The sequence below is a fragment of the Mesoplodon densirostris genome, chromosome 1 (assembly GCF_025265405.1).
Source record: "Mesoplodon densirostris isolate mMesDen1 chromosome 1, mMesDen1 primary haplotype, whole genome shotgun sequence".
In the NCBI taxonomy this organism is placed as follows: Eukaryota; Metazoa; Chordata; class Mammalia; order Artiodactyla; family Ziphiidae; genus Mesoplodon; species Mesoplodon densirostris.
Genome location: NC_082661.1, coordinates 51,240,890 through 51,261,008, shown reverse-complemented (window position 1 = coordinate 51,261,008; position 20,119 = coordinate 51,240,890). Strand labels below are relative to the sequence as shown.

The 20,119-nt window shown below is 36.8% G+C and overlaps 1 protein-coding gene across 3 annotated transcripts in view; it reads left to right on the top strand.

Moving 5' to 3' along the window:
• The window catches only part of BMPR1A (bone morphogenetic protein receptor type 1A), a 147,259-nt gene that overhangs the window by 118,944 nt on the left and 8,196 nt on the right, over positions 1 to 20,119 (top strand). For all 3 annotated transcript variants that reach the window (XM_060103272.1, XM_060103254.1, XM_060103263.1), the window contains 6 exons: positions 829 to 991; positions 3,546 to 3,648; positions 9,780 to 9,876; positions 10,040 to 10,142; positions 14,391 to 14,535; positions 18,673 to 18,865. In XM_060103272.1, coding sequence (XP_059959255.1) covers positions 846 to 991; positions 3,546 to 3,648; positions 9,780 to 9,876; positions 10,040 to 10,142; positions 14,391 to 14,535; positions 18,673 to 18,865 — 787 coding nt within the window. In that variant the 5' untranslated portion in view covers positions 829 to 845. The remainder of the gene's footprint in view (positions 1 to 828; positions 992 to 3,545; positions 3,649 to 9,779; positions 9,877 to 10,039; positions 10,143 to 14,390; positions 14,536 to 18,672; positions 18,866 to 20,119) is intronic.

Here is a 20,119-nt window from a genome sequence, read left to right as displayed (position 1 = left end):
CAGAGGGAGAAAGGAATTACTAAAACGTTGTTTTAGTTCTGTTCTGCTTTCAGCCTGAAAGAATCAGTACCAAATATGACAGTATCTGTCATTTGAGGCTACGAGACTCTAATGCAAGAACACAGTTCTGTTTCCATGCGCTAACTACTGCCCTCCAGTGACCTTCATTTTCTGGCAGCATAGTCTGGATTTGAACCAATGACCTTGAGATAAAAGGCACCAGATAATATGATTAGTCCCCATGCTCTCATAATTCCCTTAAGCAATTAAAATCCAGAGCAAGATGCTTAGTAATTTCACTTCCACACAGAGGTACAAATAAAGGACTTTACTTTTTTTAAACTAGTCACAAGTTTTGAACCAGAAAGTCTAAAAAAAGAACTGTAATTTGCCTTTTTTTTTTTAAACCTCCTTATTGGAGTATAACTGCTTTACAATGGTGTGTTATTTCTGCTGTATAACAAAGTGAATCAGCTGTACATATTTTTTAATGATTGGAAATAATCTTGCTCTTCTCTGAAACTGCTTTAGATTTTGTACCTTTCTTACAAGTTATGACCATATTCTACCTTGTGCCACTCTTGTTTGTCTTTCACTAGTGCAAAAATTGTGACATAATCTCCATATATCCCACAATACCTGGGATAGTTTTTCTGTGCATTTTAGGCTGTTAATAAATGTTAATCATATAAATGAAATTTATTTTTAATTAAAACACAACAGCTGCAATTAATACAATAAGAAAGCTTAGAAACTTCTCACTGAAAATTGGAATCAAATAATTAGCTTTTCCGAATGGTTTATTTACAACTTCATGTTTGAATGCAGGGCAGAATCTAGACAGTATGCTCCATGGTACCGGGATGAAATCAGACTCCGACCAGAAAAAGTCAGAAAATGGAGTAACCTTAGCACCAGAGGATACCTTACCTTTTTTAAAGTGCTATTGCTCAGGACACTGCCCAGATGATGCTATTAACAACACATGCATGTAAGTATTTTATGCAGTTCTTCTTAAAGTTACGAGAATAGGGTTGCACTTAGTACTGTTTTAAGAATTGTTTACCTTGTCTGAATTTTTTTTCTTTAACTTTATATGGTTTTTCCAAAGGGCCAAAAGCTCCTTGTTTTTTATATAGGAACATTTATTACTATTAAGTGATTGATGGTTATTTCCTTAGAGTAACATTGTAATATAGGTTTTAAAGAGTTAAAAGGAATCTGGTATTTGTCTAGCATTTTGGGTTTATTTAGTGATCTTTTTATCATAAAGTGATTGATATTCATTGTAGAAAACTTAGAGATTACCAAAAAGAAACCTTGAAAATTCACCTAAAACCTTGTAATTCTAAATTGGTTGAAATAGGGGCTTCCCTGGTGGTGCAGTGGTTGAGAATCCTCCTGCCAATGCAGGGGACACAGGTTCGATCCCTGGTCCGGGAAGATCCCACATGCCACGGAGCAACTAAGCCCGTGCGCCACAACTACTGAGCCTGTGCTCTAGAGCCCCCGAGCCACAACTACTGAACCCACGTGCCACAACTACTGAAGCTCGCGTGCTTAGAGCCCATGCTCCACAACAAGAGAAGCCACCGTAATGAGAAGCCCGCGCAATGCAACAAAGAGTAGCCCCCACTCGCTGCAACTAGAGATAGCCTGCGCACAGCAACAAAGACCCAGTGCAGCCATAAATAAATAAATAAATAAATAAGAACAAATAAATAAATAGTTATTTTTTTTAAAAAAAACCTTCCTATTAAATAAATAAATAAATTTAAAATTTAAATATTTTGAAATATTTTGCAGGTCTATAAGAATGATATTGTGATATTTAATTAATTTTGTGTTATTTTCTTATGTGAACTCCCATATCCAAATCTGATTTATATAACCACTTTAATTTTTCTACTTAATTTCATATTAACTAATTAATATTTATATATGATCATGTAATTATATTCCGTATTCTTGGGGGACATTGAAGAATTGACTTACTAGCCAAAAAAATTCCCTGAATGACTCAATCTTATCAGTCAGTTGTCTCCCTGTTATAAAGGTGTAATAATCAATAATTATTGATTTGTTTTGCACTTTCCTAATAATTTTATGCTCTTTGAATGTGACCAGATATAAAGCCAAAATGTATACATATAAAACACTGAAATTATATGATCGTTCACCATGTCTTAGATTTGTTGTTTGTGCTGGTGGTGGTTGACTTTACTGTGGCAGACTGGGTGATCTGTTGTTAGGGGAGTGTTCCCTATGTCACCAAGAGACTTCTTGCCAGACTTCTTGTCTGTAGTTCTTGCTTGATCTGTGTGGGCTATTTGTTAGAGGCTTAGTAACCCAGAGTAAAACTGGGAATCATCAATTTTAACAGAATTTCACCTCACACTTAACATTTTCTCATTTCAGAAAATGAATAATTCTGCAATATTCTTTTAACTGTAAGCAGTATACTTACTGATATGAACAGTAAGGAGGGACACAAAAAAATCTTTTAGATGTTTCTTCCTACCCATGAAAGCCTAATGAATATATTAGGAGAAAATTCTGGCATACTAGTACTAAAATGATAACTTTTTTTTTTTAAAGATACTCCCCTCTAGGGTTTTCCAATTTTTTATTTTATTTTATTTTATTTTTATTTATTTATTTTTGGTTGCATTGGGTCTTCGTTGCTACGTGCGGGCTTTCTCTAGTTGTGGCGAGTGGGGGCTACTCTTTGTTGTGGTGCACAGGTTTCTCATTACGGTGGTTTCACTTGTTGCGGAACGCGGGCTCTAGGCGCGTGGGCTTCAGTAGTTGTGGTGCACAGGCTTAGTTGCTCCGCAGCATGTGGGATCTTCCCGGACCAGGGTTCGAACCCATGTCCCCTGCCCTGGCAGGCGGATTCTTAACCACTGCGCCACCAGGGAGGTCCTGATAACATTTTATTAAATACAAATCCATTTATATAAATTTCTTGAAAATTCAGCTATTCAAAAGTTCTCCCTTTTTTCCTATCATGTTAAATTAAAAGTGCCTCTCAGGATCTTAGTTAGTCTGGTCTTCCCAAATATACTTTTCTTTGTCATTGAATCTATTTTTATGTTTCACAGGAAAGTTTGTTTTTATTTATTATTATGTACAGTATGGGAATACTGAAAATCTTATGGATGAAAAGAGACAAAGTTATTTTTAAGTATATTTTTAAACGTTAAGATTATTTACTTTATAAAGTTGTATAAATCATCTTTCTGTGATCACATGATTATGATTAGCAAAGAAGTTACATAGTATTTCATATTTGGTGGGACTTGTTTAATAGAAAATCCTTTTCTACCTGACACAGGATTTTTATTAGACCTTTAGGTTTTAGTTCAGATGTGACAATTTTCATTTGCCTTAAAACGCATACTGTTTTGCCAGTAAGTCAAACGTGAATGTAATTCTAATTCAGAACTAAAAGCCATCAGTAACTGGTCACATTCATACTGAGATTTAACTAGTACTTTCCAATGTGAAGTTGGTTTTTGGTTTTTTGGCTTTTTTTCTTTTAGAACTAATGGGCATTGCTTTGCCATCATAGAAGAAGATGACCAGGGAGAAACCACACTGGCTTCAGGGTGTATGAAATATGAAGGATCTGATTTTCAGTGCAAGGTAAGACCTAATTTGAGGCCTATGAAATAAAAAAGGGAGCGGCCACAGGAAAAGCTGATTCCCCAAGGAGAAGTGTGCCTGGTCTGCTCATTGCTGTGTGTTCTGGAAGCAAATATATTGGAGGAAGCTTAGCTCTTGCTTCAGGCTGTATGATTGTGCCAATTGAAATTACAGACTATTTTACTTTAAAAAAAGTTTTAAATCATCTTTTTTTTTAAATTGTCAAGCCTGTAAAAAATGATACTGTCACACTTATTTCTGGATTATAAAATTGACTGGAAAGACTTTAAGGTGACAGGTAAATAACCTTTATATCTCTCTGAGACAACTTAGAGACCTTAAGTCCTTGTAAGGAGATCTCAGTGGAGTTACTTTAACAGCACAGCAAAGGAATCAGAGGATCAGTAATAGTTTATGAACATATTGATGGCTTTGGGTTATAAACCTAATCTCTTCAAAATCCTGTATAGTAATTTTGCCCCAGGGGATCCTTCCAATGTTTTTGAAAATAGCTCCAGAGAGAGCTGTTTGTTAACAAATTTAAGCCTCAGCTATTTTAGAAAATTATTCCAATTAATGAGAAATTCTCAGGATTGATAGAAACCACACATGCACGCACGCGAACACACACACACACACACACACACACACACACGCTTGCACATATTGCATCCCATCTGTTTTCTGTTTGCTACACATCTAGTGACGGGCTCATTACCTCCCAAGCCCACCTTTTTCATCTGTAGTAATGACCTGACCTTATCCTTAGAAAGCTTTTACTCTGAATGACTGCAAGTCTCTCTTCCTTTGTACTTCCTTGGACGATAGAGAACAAATTGAATCCCTTTTTAATATGGTAGCCCTTTACTATGTGAAGAAATTTCTTTTTGTACTGCTTTACTCCCCATACCCTATAGTCTTTGCCCAATGAAAATAGTAGTTCAGAATGACTTCAACGGCTCCTTATAATCATCAGCTTTAGAGTTACTCACTCTTCAGTTTCTCAGTGTAAGATGCAGAACTGACTGTGGTCTGGCCAGAAAAAAAGAAGAAAAAAAAACCCCAAGAATTAGTAACTCCTTTCCCTTTTCCTAAATGCAGCCAAATCTCATGTTAGAGGTTTGATTGTCATACCATATTCTTGAAATATATGGAGTTTTCTGTCAGCTGAAATCCCCATGTCTTTCACTCATGCTACTGCTCATCCTTATCTCTTCCATTCTTTATTGGTGCTGTTGGTTTCTTGACACAAACAAGTAGGTGGGAATGGAATGAGTTTTGTTACACAATTGTCACATACTTGTCTAAGTTAAATTTCATTGTATTAAAATTAATCCTTTGCTCTAATTTGTCAGGATTTGGGGGATGCTGATTTGTTTGTCTCTTCCAGTTTTATGCTATTTGCATATTTATCAACCGCACAAACAGTACACTGTCTAATCACTTTAAAATGTTGAAGAAAGACCTCTCTGTGGTTAAAGCACTGAGCTTGACAGTAGTAACCAGTGTCTCGCAGGCCCCCTCAACTAGATGTGTCCCAAATGAATTTATCAATGTAATTTAGTTGTTAAGCTTGACAGTCTGTGTTCAGATGGACATGCTGCCTCTTGCTAGGTGTGGAACTTTGAGCAGGGAGCTTTACTCTCTTAAGTTGTTTTCTCATCAGCAAAGGAGTTCTTGTAAGGGTCAAATGAGAGGTAGCATATATGCAAAGAGTTTAGCACAACTGGCACATAGTAAGGACTTAGTAAATGTTAGCTTTTACCATATTGATGATGTAACCAAGCAGGCTTTAAACTGGGTTACGCATATACCTGGGTGCACACAGACTACATTACACAAGGATCGCATAAGCACATGGATAGTTTTAAGGGGATCGGTTTACCTATCATGAACTTCCACAGGTCCTATTGCTTAATATTGATCTGCCTGAGACCAGAGCTTCTTAAGCAATTTCTCTTTTCCTTCCTTCCTTTTCACAATCATCCTTGTCACAGTTTCCAGATTAGTGGCCTGGAATGTAAATACTCAAGTTTCCAAACAGTGTTATAATTCGAAATCTAAGTATCAGTGTGGGGAACTTGGGGGTAGCAGATATATTTGCGTATCTGGTAGTTTTTCATTTTTTGCTTTCAACCAATTTGCTAGATCATGTAAAATAATTTTTCCTAATAGGATCATTATAAGAGTTTTAGCATATGATTGGAAGGTCTCTAAAGAATTAGGGGACAATGGCATAACTAGTTCCTTCCATTATCATCTTTTTGTTTATGTGAACAAAGAATCTTAGTACTGACCCCAAAAAAGGAAAAGATAAAAATAGGATTAAAGTTAATGCCAAACTTTCTCATTCTAGCAATAAGTAATTATCCATGAATTTATGAAGTAGTTTTTTTAAAAGTGTCATTCATCTCATACCTCTCCAATAAAATTTTCTTTTTATATTAGTATTTTAATAAAGATTATATATACAGTTTTGATTAATTTTATACTAATAATAATTGTGATGATAAATCAAACCAAAATAATTTTTTGGCTTAAAGACATACTATCACAGGAAATAAAATAGATTATATATGTTTATTTTTCATGTAGAGAATTATTTATCAAGATACATATTACATTAGGACAATTTTTTTTAACATCTTTATTGGAGTATTACTACTTTACAATGTTGTGTTCGTTTCTACAGATACATATATCCCCATATCTCCTCCCTCTTGTGTGTCCCTCCTACCCTCCCTATCCCACCCCTCTAGGTGGTCACAAAGCACCGAGCTGATTTCCCTGTGCTATGCGGCTGCTTCCCACTAGCTATCTGTTTTACATTTGGTAGTGTATATATGTCTATGCCACTCTCTCACTTCGGCCTGGCTTACCCTTCCCCCTCTCCATGAACATTAGGACATAATTATTGTGGAAAATGTGGAAACGGAATAGGAGCTCAAGGAGCAAAAGGAACACTATAAAATTTTCAATTGTTAAAGAAGCATTTTGACCATTTATTTTTTTAAATAATGATAACGGGTATTGAATTGCTACATTATTTAGATTCTACTGAATAGATTTGAGTTATTTTAATTTTATTTTAAAATATGTGCAATATGCAAGTAATTGTCAATACATTCTTTGCAGCTATTTATGATGAAAAATTTTAGGTGTCAGTCTAAAAATATATGAGGGGATACATTGTTTTTCAGAATTCATTTAGGGGTTACACAGACAAAACATGTTGACCACCACTTATCTCACTTTCTGTGTATCTTGCTATATCTTACTCTTAATTTACCTGGCACCTAAGCTTTTTCCTCCCAGTGCTTTCACATACTGTCAGGTTTGAATCAAAACAAGTTCAAGTGATAATCACCATGCTTCACCCAGACCTTGATTTTCCCTCACACAATCCAGTCTCTGTAGGTAAATCTGGCTTATTCTGTTTCTTCCAGTAGGATGAATTATTTCTCAGAAACCGCACTGCCATTTCTTGTAATTTGGTTTCAGTTCCTTTATTGTATACCACTCCCCCTCATCTGCAGCCCCCCATTCAAGCTCACTAAATAAGTTAGAATCTCCTATTTTGTGAATGCCAAGTGAGTTTTTTCCCCACAAGGATTTTTATTGCCCACCTAAATCCAGAGATACAAATGGACTTGTGTGGAACATGGGAGTGGGGAGTGCAGGAACCGGAAAGCTTGTGTCACCCAACTTCATAATCTATACACACGTAACTTTTGCCTACCCAGATATATAGTTAACCTACATAAGAAAGATGTGAGTTTCATGTTGCTTGTTCTCAGTGAAGCCACATTGAGTCTTCCAGGAGATTACAAGCATTTGTGACTTATTCTAGAATGTCAACTGGGATCTGTGTCACATTCACTAGAGGAAGAAGAATTAATTTATTGAACATTTACTATTTGCATTTAATATGCTAAGTGCTTGGTATATTTTACCTCATTTTCTCCCAGTTACCCTATTAGGCAGGTATTTTTTATCCTCCATCTTATAGCAGAGGAAACTAAAGCCCAGAGAGAAGTAAGTTCATTGCTCAGGGTCACAAAGTTAATAAATGGCAAAGCTATGATTTAAGCTATTTGATTCCAAAATCCTTGTTGTTTCCATAATACTGTGCTTCCCCCAATCTGTTGTTGGCAAAGTCTTTCTTTCCCTTTTAAATTTAATATTACATTTAGCTATCTAGTTTACAGCACTCCTTGTTTCTAAAATCTTTAAATCATACCACTTTCAGCCTTCTCCCAAGTGCTCTCAACTTCCTGTGATGTAATTCACCTAGCTGAGAAGATGGGAATTCAGACAGAACACAAAAACATTGTAGGGTCTCTGCATACTTCTGGGGTACCAATCCCACTTACTAGCGTTTGGTCTGCCTTCTTCATTCCTGCAATCATCCTTGATAGAGAAGACTGAAACAAAACGAGAGTTAAGGAAGTGTTCATTTTCTTTGTCCTCCATTACCTAGTATTTTGTCAGCAATACTACATCCATTGCTTGGTGGTCTTTCTTCAAGCACTGCCAAAAACTCCTTCCTGATTTTTCTTTACATTTTCTGTCCTGCAAGGCTGAGCTCATTTTGAACTTTAGCCATACTGGGACTATTCTTGGATGCTTCACACTTCTTTTATTCATCTTTAGCTGTATACTCTTCATTCCATCCTTCATGTAAGTTTTCTCTAGATCTGGGATATTTTTTTCAGAGTCACCTGTGTAACTTCTGACATGTCTCTCTTTTCTCTTTCTTTTTATGATCATTTAAAAGTAAAAAAAAATGTTAGAAAGTTAAAAATTCAGTTAAAGTGTAAAACTTGTGCTTTTGGAGGTTTCCAAGTACTCTTGACCCATCTTATCTTCTCTTATATAATCTCAAGTCCCTTATAGAATCCCATATAGATTCCCCTATGGAATCTCATTTTCACATTTTTAAAGGAATACCTGATTATATCGGGGTTTCTCCTTTCTGCCCATCTGATATTTTAGAATAAGAAGGTTGATTTCTGCTTATATTCTTGCTACTTCTATGATGACAGACAATTCCTTTCTGTTACTGTTTTGGTCTAGCATGGCACTTCTTCCAGGTGGTGCTGAAATGTCAGCATTCAAGTTAAGAACTTCTCAAATACTGTACTTTTAATCAAATAAAACTTCACATATAATTTTTGGTATCTGTTCCCATGACTATAGTCTTTCCCTGTGCTCATTTTCTGATGTATTAGGGACACATATCTGGTTGGTGGTCTCCCAGAAACTCTCAGAAATATTGTTTCTATATTTTGCCCTTATCCTCACCACATATACACTTCAACTTGCTTCCGTATCAGGTTCATTAGTTTCGACATAGTTGTTATAGGCAGAATCAACTGTATCTTCTGCCTACTTGACTGCCTTTTCTAACCTGTCATTTCTTTGGCCTAGGACACGCTCCACTTTTTAGTCAGATCTTAAGTCTCATCCAACTAAGTCTCAATACTACTACGAGATCATATTTACCCTGCTAGTTTATCACTGTAATAAAATGTATTACCCATGTTTTTTAGGAAAAGATCTCATGATTTTAAATACTTTTTTACTAAAAACAAATGAATAGTCATATCTTAAGATATGCCAAATTTTGGGTGAAAAATATATATAAACTTTTGTTTATCTGTAATTAAGTTATAGTCTAGTGTTCTAACACACCATCCACATACATACATTCTCCTTAAGAAAAAACATTTTAGGGCTTCCCTGGTGGCGCAGTGGTTGAGAGTCCGCCTGCCGATGCAGAGGACACGGGTTCGTGCCCCAGTCTGGGAAAATCCCACATGCCGCGGAGTGGCTGGGCCTGTGAGCCATGGCCGCTGAGCCTGCGCGTCCGGAGCCTGTGCTCCGCAACGGGAGAGGCCACAGCAGTGAGAGGCCCGCATACTGCAAAAAAAAAAAAAAAAAGAAAAGAAAAAACATTTTAGAGTCTTTACAACACTATTTCACCATAGATTTAAATTTTTCAATAATCACTTTCACACAAACTTAGCAGGTCCTTTTCACTCACTGAATTAGAAACTGTATTTTATGAATATTTTTAAAATTAATTATCAGTTTCATGTATCAAATTATTTCTAATTTTCTTCCTTTAGGATTCACCAAAAGCCCAGCTACGCCGGACAATAGAATGTTGTCGGACCAACTTATGTAACCAGTATTTACAACCTACACTGCCCCCTGTTGTTATAGGTAGGTTAGCAGAGAAAAGTGCAATCATGATTCTCAGTAAAATATTTTCGCTAGTTTTAACAACAAGCACGCTTTCTACAGTTCAACACTACAAGTTATTTTTTCCTTTTAAGATGTGATCAAAAGATAATATGTCTTTTTCATTGTTTACTTCCATTATCAGGTCCATTTTTCGATGGCAACAACATTCGATGGCTAGCTCTGCTCATTTCTATGGCTGTCTGCATAATTGCTATGATCATCTTCTCCAGCTGCTTTTGTTACAAGTAAGATAATTACTTTGATGCAAAATATTTTGTTGAATATTCGATATAAACAGTTGTTCTTAAAGCCAGTAGGCAGAAACCATTGACACTGAATGTATTTCAGGAACCATTAACTTGTATTTTCTGTTTATCTCCTTTAATTAACTATATTATAGTTTTCTTAAGGGAACAGAGGACCTTACTACTAATCAATTAATTGGACACAACATTATACTTCTTGTTACGTTCATGAGTACCTAAGATTTTCTTATTTATAGAATATTGAACTTTCTTATATCTAAATTTAAAAACCTGTCCCAAGAAATCAACTGTATGTATTATCATTCTTTAGTTATTTGGCAGTTCAGAATTGTTTGCATTTAGTCATGATTTCAGAAGACAGTTGCCAGAAGAGCAATAAGAGGAGGGCATAAACTTCAATAATAAAATATTATCTTACTGCATATGAATAAACAGAGATCAGTGGAATTTGTTACTAGACCCATAAGTAGACCCAAGTATATAAAGAAAGTTAGTATATGATAAAGGTAACGTTTCAGATCACTGAGGAAAAGTTGGCTTATTCAGTAAATGGATTTGGGAGTGAATAGCTATATGGAAGAAAATGAAGTTGAATCAATTCCGTACACTGAAATAAATTTTAGCCAGATTGGGGTGCTCGCTCTCCTTTTCTCTCTCTCTCTCTCTCTCTCTCTCTCTCTCTCTCTCTCTCTCTCTATATATATATATATATATATATATATAAACTGAATTGATTAAAATACTAGAACAAACCTTGGAAGAATTTTTTAAAATAATCTGAGTCTGACACAAAGCTTACAAGCAAAAAAACCAAAAAACAAAAACCTTAAAATTAAAAAAGAAAAGATTGATGGTGTCAACTACATAAAAATAAAACTTTACTATGTGGTAGAAACCACCATAAATGGTCAGAAGACAGACCAACAGTGAAAAATATCCGTAGCTTATATTACAAAGAGCTGATTTCTCAAATATAAAGAGCTTCTATAAATCAAAAAGAAAAAAATCAATTCAGTGGGAAATTAGGCCCCCCAAAATGAGCATATGTTTTACCTAAAGAGAAATACATATGGCTCTTAAAAGAAAAATAAAAAGATGACTTAAGAATACTCATAATATGAAAAATATAAATTAGAATCATACTGAGATTTTTTACCCATTATACTGGCAAAGATTCAAATGTTTGATAATAGACTTTTTAGATAAAGAAGTAGATTGAGCATACTTACTTTTGTTGTGCCCCACTAAAACAGCAATAAAGAGTTTTTAACTTTTTTGTCCAACTAGGACAAGGAGACAAGATAACAGCAAAAAGCTGTGGAACCTGTGAAGCTCATGGATGAGTAGTGACATTGTAGACCTAAGAAATCTGAATCCCAGGCTAGAAAATGAGAAAGACAAACAGCAACCAGTTTATACTGTAAAATTCCCCAAGAAGCTCAATTGGCAGTAGCAGTTATCTATGGTAGTGAAGTTGAGGAGGTCAGTAAAACCAAGAGGATTGCTTGAAAGTCTGTTTTTAGAAAGTCAGATGCTGTATTAGTTGTGCAATACTGCATTAAGAAATCACTCCCAAACTTAGTGGCTTGAAACAGCAGTTATTATCTCTCATTGTTTCTGTGGGTCAGGACTTCAGGAGTGACTTAACTGGGTGGCTCAGATGTCAGCAGAGGCTGCACTTACCTGGAGGCTTGAGTGGAGCTGGTAGATCCCCTTCCAAGATAGCTCGCTTCCGAGGCTCACAAGTTGGCAGGAGACCTTAGTTCCTCTGATGTGAGCCTCTCTACTGAGCTGCCTGCATGAGCTTCCTCACAGCATGAAGCCTGGCTCCCCCCACACCCCCCAGAGTGAGTGATCCAGGAGACCAAGGTGGAAGCTGCAGTGCTGTTCATGATCTAGACGCAGAAGTGACACCATCACTTCTGCCATATTCTGTTGGTCACAGAGATCAGCCCTGCTTTATGGAAGGGAGGTAAACAAGGACAGGCATACCAGGAGTTGAGAAATTTTGTGGGCCATTTTGGATGCCAAGTACCACAGATGTTGAGATCCCTACTCTTTCTGAATAATGATGTGACTTTCCACCATCTCTCTAACAGAAGGCTAGAAGTGTAGTCTCTGAAAAGAACAAAAATGTTCTCAGCTGTGGTATCCCATTGTTGAGGGTGAGGTATTATAATAAAAATAAGGAGGTAAAGTGAATATTTACATACTAATTTGTGGGCCCCCCCACCCTCCAGAACCCTGCTAACCAAGCATGTTCCCTCTAGATAACATATAAGATTGTTCTTGGGGAAAACCCATCTAGCCCAAGAAAAAAGACCTGAGTATTCTGTCTCTAGTAAGTCCAGTGAAATGGCCCAAGCAGATTGTCTTACAGTGAAACCTGTAATCAGTAAGCCCCAATCACATACTAATAGCTGCCAATCAGCCAGGGAAGGGCACTGATCCCTGAGAAACAGGAAACAAATGAGGTGAGTCTTGTGATTGTCCAGCTTACTCCCTGAAGAGAGTTTCTGGCTGCGGGACACAGGAAGAACTCAGGTATAGCCCAGCAGACACTGAATCGAGGAGATACAGCTGAGAGTTTGGGGAGAGAGCAGCAGCTATAGTTCATAGGTACAGAGTACTGGAAAGGAGAGTTTCACAGAGAAAGAACTCCAGACATCTTCAGAACGTTCCCATAGAATATTCAGCTGAATCTTGATCAGTGTGTTCAAGTGAGGAAACCACCTAAGGCTGGGAAAGAACGGCTGAAAAGATTGAAGGAGGGCTTCCCTGGTGGCGCAGTGGTTGAGAGTCCGCCTGCCGATGCAGGGGACATGGGTTCGTGCCCCGGTCTGGGAAGATGCCACATGCCGCGGAGCGGCTGGGCCCGTGAGCCATGGCCACTGAGCCTGTGCGTCCGGAGCCTGTGCTCCGCAATGGGAGAGGCCACAACAGTGAGAGGCCCGCGTACCACACACACACACACACAAAAAAGATTGAAGCAAACAGTATTCAGTGCTCACACAAGACTGGGGATAGTATCTGTTCCCGCCAGCTATGTGACTTGAAAACCTCATAATTCATGGGGTTTTGGTTATAGTACTCAGAAGGGTCTTGCCTCAGTATTGGAGAATAATTAGCCAGCTGTCTGACTTGGGACAAATGATGAGCCTCTGGGACATGGTTTTCTCTTTTGTAAAATGGAAACAATAGTACTTACCTCTTAGGAGTTTAATAAAGATGAAGTAAGTCATAAAACACTGCCTGACACACACTCAACATCAATAAAAATGAGCTATTGTTTTTTTAACATGTATCAACATGGGTAAATATGTAATACATAAGGAGTTTTTTAAAGCATGATGTAAAATATTAATACAACATATGCCATTTGTGTCCAGAGGAACGATGCTGTTTATGAATATATACTTTTATGGTAAAGGTATAAATACATAGATAGGAAGGATATAACCACCTTTAGGATGGTGTTTGTCTCTTAGGAGTAAATGAGGGAAATGGAATTATGAGGGAAATGGCTGCAGCTGCAAATATTTTAATGTTTATTTATTTAAAATATATCTAGAATAAACAGCATAATGTCAATATTTATTAAATTTAAATGGTTTACACATGGGTGCCAAATAAATTAATCTCTACCTTCCTACATGTTTGAAACATTTCATAATTTGAAATTTTTTAAAAAGCCTTTGAAAATATTAGAATGAATTAAGAGAACTTGTTTGATTCCTTTTCCATAAACTCTTTTTTAAAATGGAAGTATATTTATTGTTCATTTTGATGCAAAACTGCATGCTTACAAATTCAGATGAAAATACATATGTAAAGTAGAAAGTAAATATTCCTACGTTCCCAGCAATAACTATTATATACAACTTGATATATTTCTGATCCTTTTAGACAAGTATAGATACATAGAATTTTAAAACGTTTATAGCTAGGATCATACTTTACATGCTGTTTTTTGATCTGTTTTTTTCACTTGCCAATGTACCATGGACGTCTTTCCGTTTTAAGATAGTATATAGCTCTCTACCTCATAAACTCCATTTCTGGACATTATTTTAACAGAGGATATATTTTTCTATGATAAGACTAATTTGGATATGAACCCATGTGATGAAGGAAGGATGATAATGTCAACAACCTCAAGATTTTTCTTACCTTAGAATTTTATAGTTTTAGAATGTTAATGTAGATTATTTTCTGCTTTTTTAAAAGACATTATTGCAAGAGCATCTCAAGCAGACGCCGTTACAATCGTGACTTGGAACAGGATGAAGCATTTATTCCAGTTGGGGAATCATTAAAAGACCTTATTGACCAGTCACAAAGTTCTGGTAGTGGATCTGGACTACCCTTATTGGTAAGCTGAAATGTCATATAAACATGAATGGTTTATTAATACAGAATGTGTTGTCATATGATGGTAGACAGCTTAATAATTACATATTATGGGACTTTACTAGACACACTTTTTTCCCTTCTTATTTAGAAAGATGGTTACAGTAATGCAAGATGAAATTAGTTAAAATAAGAAATATGAAATAAGAAAAATTGAATAGACAAGTAAGGTAGAGTTACAAGCAAGGTTAAGAGAGAAAATGTGGTCATGAAGTGCTATGTAAGTGTTAACATTAGCTCACAGGTTTTTAACAGCCAACTTGAGGAATCAGGTGTAAAATACCTTGCATCTGTAAGGTTAAACTGCTTGGTTGGGAGAAGTATAACTATTTCAGATTCTGAAATCAAAAGGAAGTTACTCCCACAGATCATCTTCATAGAGAGGATACTTCCCTCAATATAATACTATGTTACCGAAACACAATTCATAAAAATGATGTTAAAGTGAGTTGTAAATAATTCTAAGAGAATTATATATATAGAAATATTCAGACTTAGGGGTCAAGGGGGCCCTTATAATAAATACTAGATATCTAGATAGATTTTAAATTCTGTGTTTAGTTGGTTTGTTTAAAGTAAATACATTGATCTCTAATTATAAAATTCATTGAATCAGGTAATTCTGTAATGGAATTGGAAAGGACAGTGTGGACAACATGATTGTCTACATAGAAAATCTCAAAGATGATAACATAAAGCTACAACAACCAATAAGTGAGTTTATCAAGGTCATTGTACAAAAATCATTGAATTTATGTACACTGGCTATAAACAATTAGGGATTAAAATTTTAAAAGCACTATCATTTAAAATAGCATCAAAAACATGAAATATTTTGGAATAAACTTAAAATTTATGTAAGACCTGTACACTTAAAATCAGAAAACATGGGGCTTCCCTGGTGGCACAGTGGTTGAGAGTCTGCCTGCCGATGCAGGGGACACGGGTTCATGCCCCGGTCCGGGAAGATCCCACATGCCACGGAGTGGCTAGGCCCGTGAAGCCATGGCCGTTGAGCCTGCACGTCTGGAGCTGTGCTCCGCAGCGGGAGAGGGCACAACAGTGAGAAGCCTGCGTACCGCAAAAAAAAAAAAAAAAAAAAAAAAAAAAAATCAGAAAACATTGCCAAAAGAAGTGAACAAAACCCTTAATAAGCGTTAAGGTTTTTAACCTGTTTTTGAATCAGAAGACTCAGTATTAAGATTTCAATTATCCTAAAATTGATTTATAGTTTCAATTCAATCCAAATCAAAATCAGAGCAAACTTTTGTAGAAATTGATGAGCTTATTCTAACAGTTATTTGGAAATGCAGAGGACCTAGAAGAGCCAAAACAATTTTGAAGAAGAAGAATAAAGAGGATTCACTACCTGATTTCTGGGCTTATTGTACAGCTACAGTAGTCAACACTGTGTGATCCTGGCATAAGGATAGGTATGTACATCAGTGGAACAGAATACAGTCTAGAAATGGATGCACACATGTGTGATCAATTGATTTGGATGCCAGAGTAATTCAGTGGGGAAAAGAGTCCATTCAACAAATGGTGCAGGAAAAATTGGGCATCCATTTGCCAAAAGGTGAATCTTGACCCTTATCTCACTCCATATACAAAATTACCTTGAAATGGATCATAGACCTAAATGTAAAAACTAAAGTATAAAACCTTTAAAAGAAAATGTTTTAGAAAATTATTGTGACCTTGAGTAAAGATTTCTTAGGACACAAAAGGCAAGAGTCACTTTAAAAAATGATAAATTGGTCTTTCTTAAAATTTAAAACTTTTCCTATTCAGAAGACACTGTTAAGAAAGTGAAAAAACAAGTCACAGACTGGCAAAGGAGTTCTGATAAAGAATTTGTGTTGCAGAATATATGAAGAATTTTTACCTCAGTAATGAGACAACCCAATTTTAAAAAAATGGACAAACGATTTGAACAGACACTTGCCCAGAGAAGATATAAGAATGGCAGATAAGCACATGAAAAGATGCTCAGCATCATCAGGGAAATGCAGATTAAACACAGTGAGATACTACATGTTCACTAGTATGACAGAAACTGAGAATATTAAGTGTGGAAAAGAATATAAATTAGGGCTTCCCTGGTGGCACAGTGGTTAAGAATCCGCCTGCCGATGCAGAGGACACGGGTTCGAGCCCTGGTCCGGGAAGATCCCACATGCTTCGGAGCACCTAAGCCCGTGCACTGCAGCTACTAAGCCTGCGCTGTAGAGCCCGCAAGCCACAACTACTGAGCCTGCGTGCCACAACTACTGAAGGCCGCACACCTAGAGCCCGTGATCCACAGCAAGAGAAGCCCGCGCACCACAACGAAGAGTAACCCGCACTCACCGCAACTAGAGAAAAGCCCACGTGCAGCGACAAAGACCCAACGCAGCCATAAACAAACAAACAAACAAATAAATAAATAAAATTAACTGGAAATCTCATATATTGCTGATTGAAATGCAGAATACAGCTACTTTGGGAAACAGGTTTATAGCTGACTAAAACGTTAAGCATATACTTTTTATACAGTGAAGCAATCCTGCTAATTGTTTACGGAAGGAATATGCAAACATGTCCATACAAAGACTGACTGTGAATGTTCATAGCAGCTTTATTCATAACAAATTGTAAACAACCCAAAAGTCCATCAGTTGGTAAATGGATAAACAAATTGTGGTACTTTCATTGAGTAGAATACTGCTTGTCAGTAAAATGGAACAAACTACTGATCCATGCAATAGCAACACAGGTAAATTTCAAAGTATTTTATGCTGAATGAAAGAAGCTAGATACAGAGGCTACCTATTGTATGTTTCCATTTATGTCATGTTCAAAACCGTAGGGAAAGAAAAGAGATCAGTCATGCCAGGGACTCAAGGTAGGTGGGGAGGTGATTGACTTTCAAGCGCTAAAGGGAACTTTTCTGGGTTATAGAAATGTTCTGTATCTTAACTGTGATGTTGGTGGTTACATAACTGTATACATTTGTCAAAACACAGTTCTCGAAAGGAGTGCATTTTAGTATATGTAAATTAGACCTCAATAATTCTGGCTTTCTAAAATGAAATCACAAAAGGAATTTGTAATAAGTGATACATAAAGTAAGTCAGTTTAGATGCTCATAAAATCTAGCCCATTTTAACTACATTTCCACCTGGGACCTTAGTGTTGTTTTTTTAATTTAGAATGGCTGCTAATGCTTCTGAAAAAGTAAAGGGAACTGCACATGCAAAAAGATTGAGACAGGAATGAGCTTGAGTGAATTCTAAAAATTGAAACAAGGTAAATAAGAGGGGTGAGGGTAGGGGATTAAAGTCAATGATCAGGCAGGAGAGTTAGGCAGGGACCAGATCATGTAGGGTCTTACAGACTGAGTTGAGTATTTTTAACTGTCATTTAGATTTTGCTACATGATAAACCACCCCAAAGCTTAGTGGCTTGAAACAACAAACATTTGTTATTTTTCATGATTCTGTGGGTCTTCTGGGCAGTTCTTTTTCTGAATTTGCTCAGCTAGAGCCAAATGGTATAGTTTATGTACATGACCAACAGTTGGTGTGGTTTTGCTCATTTTGGTCACAGGGTGCCCTAGAATGGCAAGAAAGGGCAAGCCCTGGTGCACAAAGACTTTTCACTTGTTTTACAATTCCTGTTGTTCTTTTGCCCAAAGCAAGACATGAAGCCAAGCCCAGAGTCTGGAGGAGACTACCCAAGGGTGTGTGTACTGGGAGGGGAATTATATAGTCCATTTTTGCAAACAATCTGCCACATTGACTAACTTGTTATTTTGTGATTTTAGAATATATTGTACATTGTTTCATCTCCTTTTGAATACAGTACAGTCCTCCCTCAGGATCGACCTCAGGGGTTGGTTGCAGGACCCCTTGCAGATACAAAAATGTACAGATGCTCAGGTCCCATACAGTCGGTCTTCCACATCCAAGGATGCGGAACGGATATGGAGGCTGACTGTATATATGTTAATCTTCGAGTTTGTTGGTTGTATGTACCATCCTTTTTGATGGGATGGCCTATTAAACCACTTTCTCAATCTTAATATGTTCTTCTCATTTTACTTTTTACTATGAAGGTTCAGCGAACTATTGCCAAACAGATTCAGATGGTTCGGCAAGTTGGTAAAGGCCGATATGGAGAAGTGTGGATGGGTAAATGGCGTGGTGAGAAAGTGGCAGTCAAAGTGTTTTTTACCACTGAAGAAGCTAGCTGGTTTCGAGAAACGGAAATCTATCAAACTGTGCTAATGCGCCATGAAAACATACTCGGTGAGTACATGTTTGATTTTAGTCAGTTCCATATTCTTCAAGGTTAGTGGGATGCCAGTGGAAGCCTGGCACATGGGCTTTGAAAACATATGTGAGTTCAGTTGTGTGCATTTGGCTAAAGGAAATCTAGTGGAATATACAGTTTAAATACAACCCAGTCCTGGATGGCAACCAACCACTTTCCAGACATGGCTCAGAGATATTTTGGGGTTGGGTTCCAGACCACTGCAATAAAGCAAATATCACAATAAAGCAAGTCCCACAAATATTTTGGTTTCCAAGTGCATATAAAAGTTATGTTTATGCTGTACTATAGTCTATTAAGGGTGCAGTAGCATTATGTCTAGTAAACAATGTACATACCTTAATTTAAAAATACTTTACTGCTAAAAAATGCCAAACAATTACAATAGTAACATCAAAGACCACTGATCACAGATCACCATAACAAATATAATAATAATGAAAAAGTTTGAAGGTTTGTGAGAATTACCAAAATGTGGCACATGAAGTGAGCAAATGCTGTTTGAAAAACGGCTCCTATAGACTTGTGGCAGGAGTTGCCACAGACTTTCAATTTGCTAAAAACACAGTATCTGTGAAGCTCAGTTAAACAAGGTGTGTCTATATTTACTACCCAGCTGAGGAGAAATAGCAGTGAGTTTCAAAGTGGAAGTAATATAGTTTATTGGACTTAGTCATATAGTAACAAAAAACAAGTCTTTTAAGGTAATTTAAGCAATTTTCTAGGGTAACTTGAACTATATGTACCTTTGCCTGTTGCAAATTAAATCACCCCCTCCCTCATAAGATGTAGCTTCATTTATTATGTTCTATGCTTAGTAGGTCTCTCTCCTCACCCCCATTTACACAGTAGCGAAATAACCTAGGTATGATCTGATCAGTAGGGTGCATAAACTCATCTACCTTCCCTGACTTTCTATTCAGGTACTATTTCCTTGCCCTTTAATTTAGAGAGTGCATAACATGTTGCTAAGAGTATAGTTTCCTATACTAATTATATTAATTTCCTAGCACTGTCCGTAACAGAGTACCACAAACTAGGTGGCTTAAAACAACAGAAACTTAATTCTCTCAGAGTTATGGAGGCCAGAAGTTTAAAATCAAGGTGTTGACAGGGCCATGCTCTCTGAAGGCTTTAGGAGAGGACCCTTCCTTGCCTCTTCCAGATTCTGGTGATTGCCAGCTATCTTCGGCATTCCTTGGCTTGGGAGACCACACTCCTATCTCTGT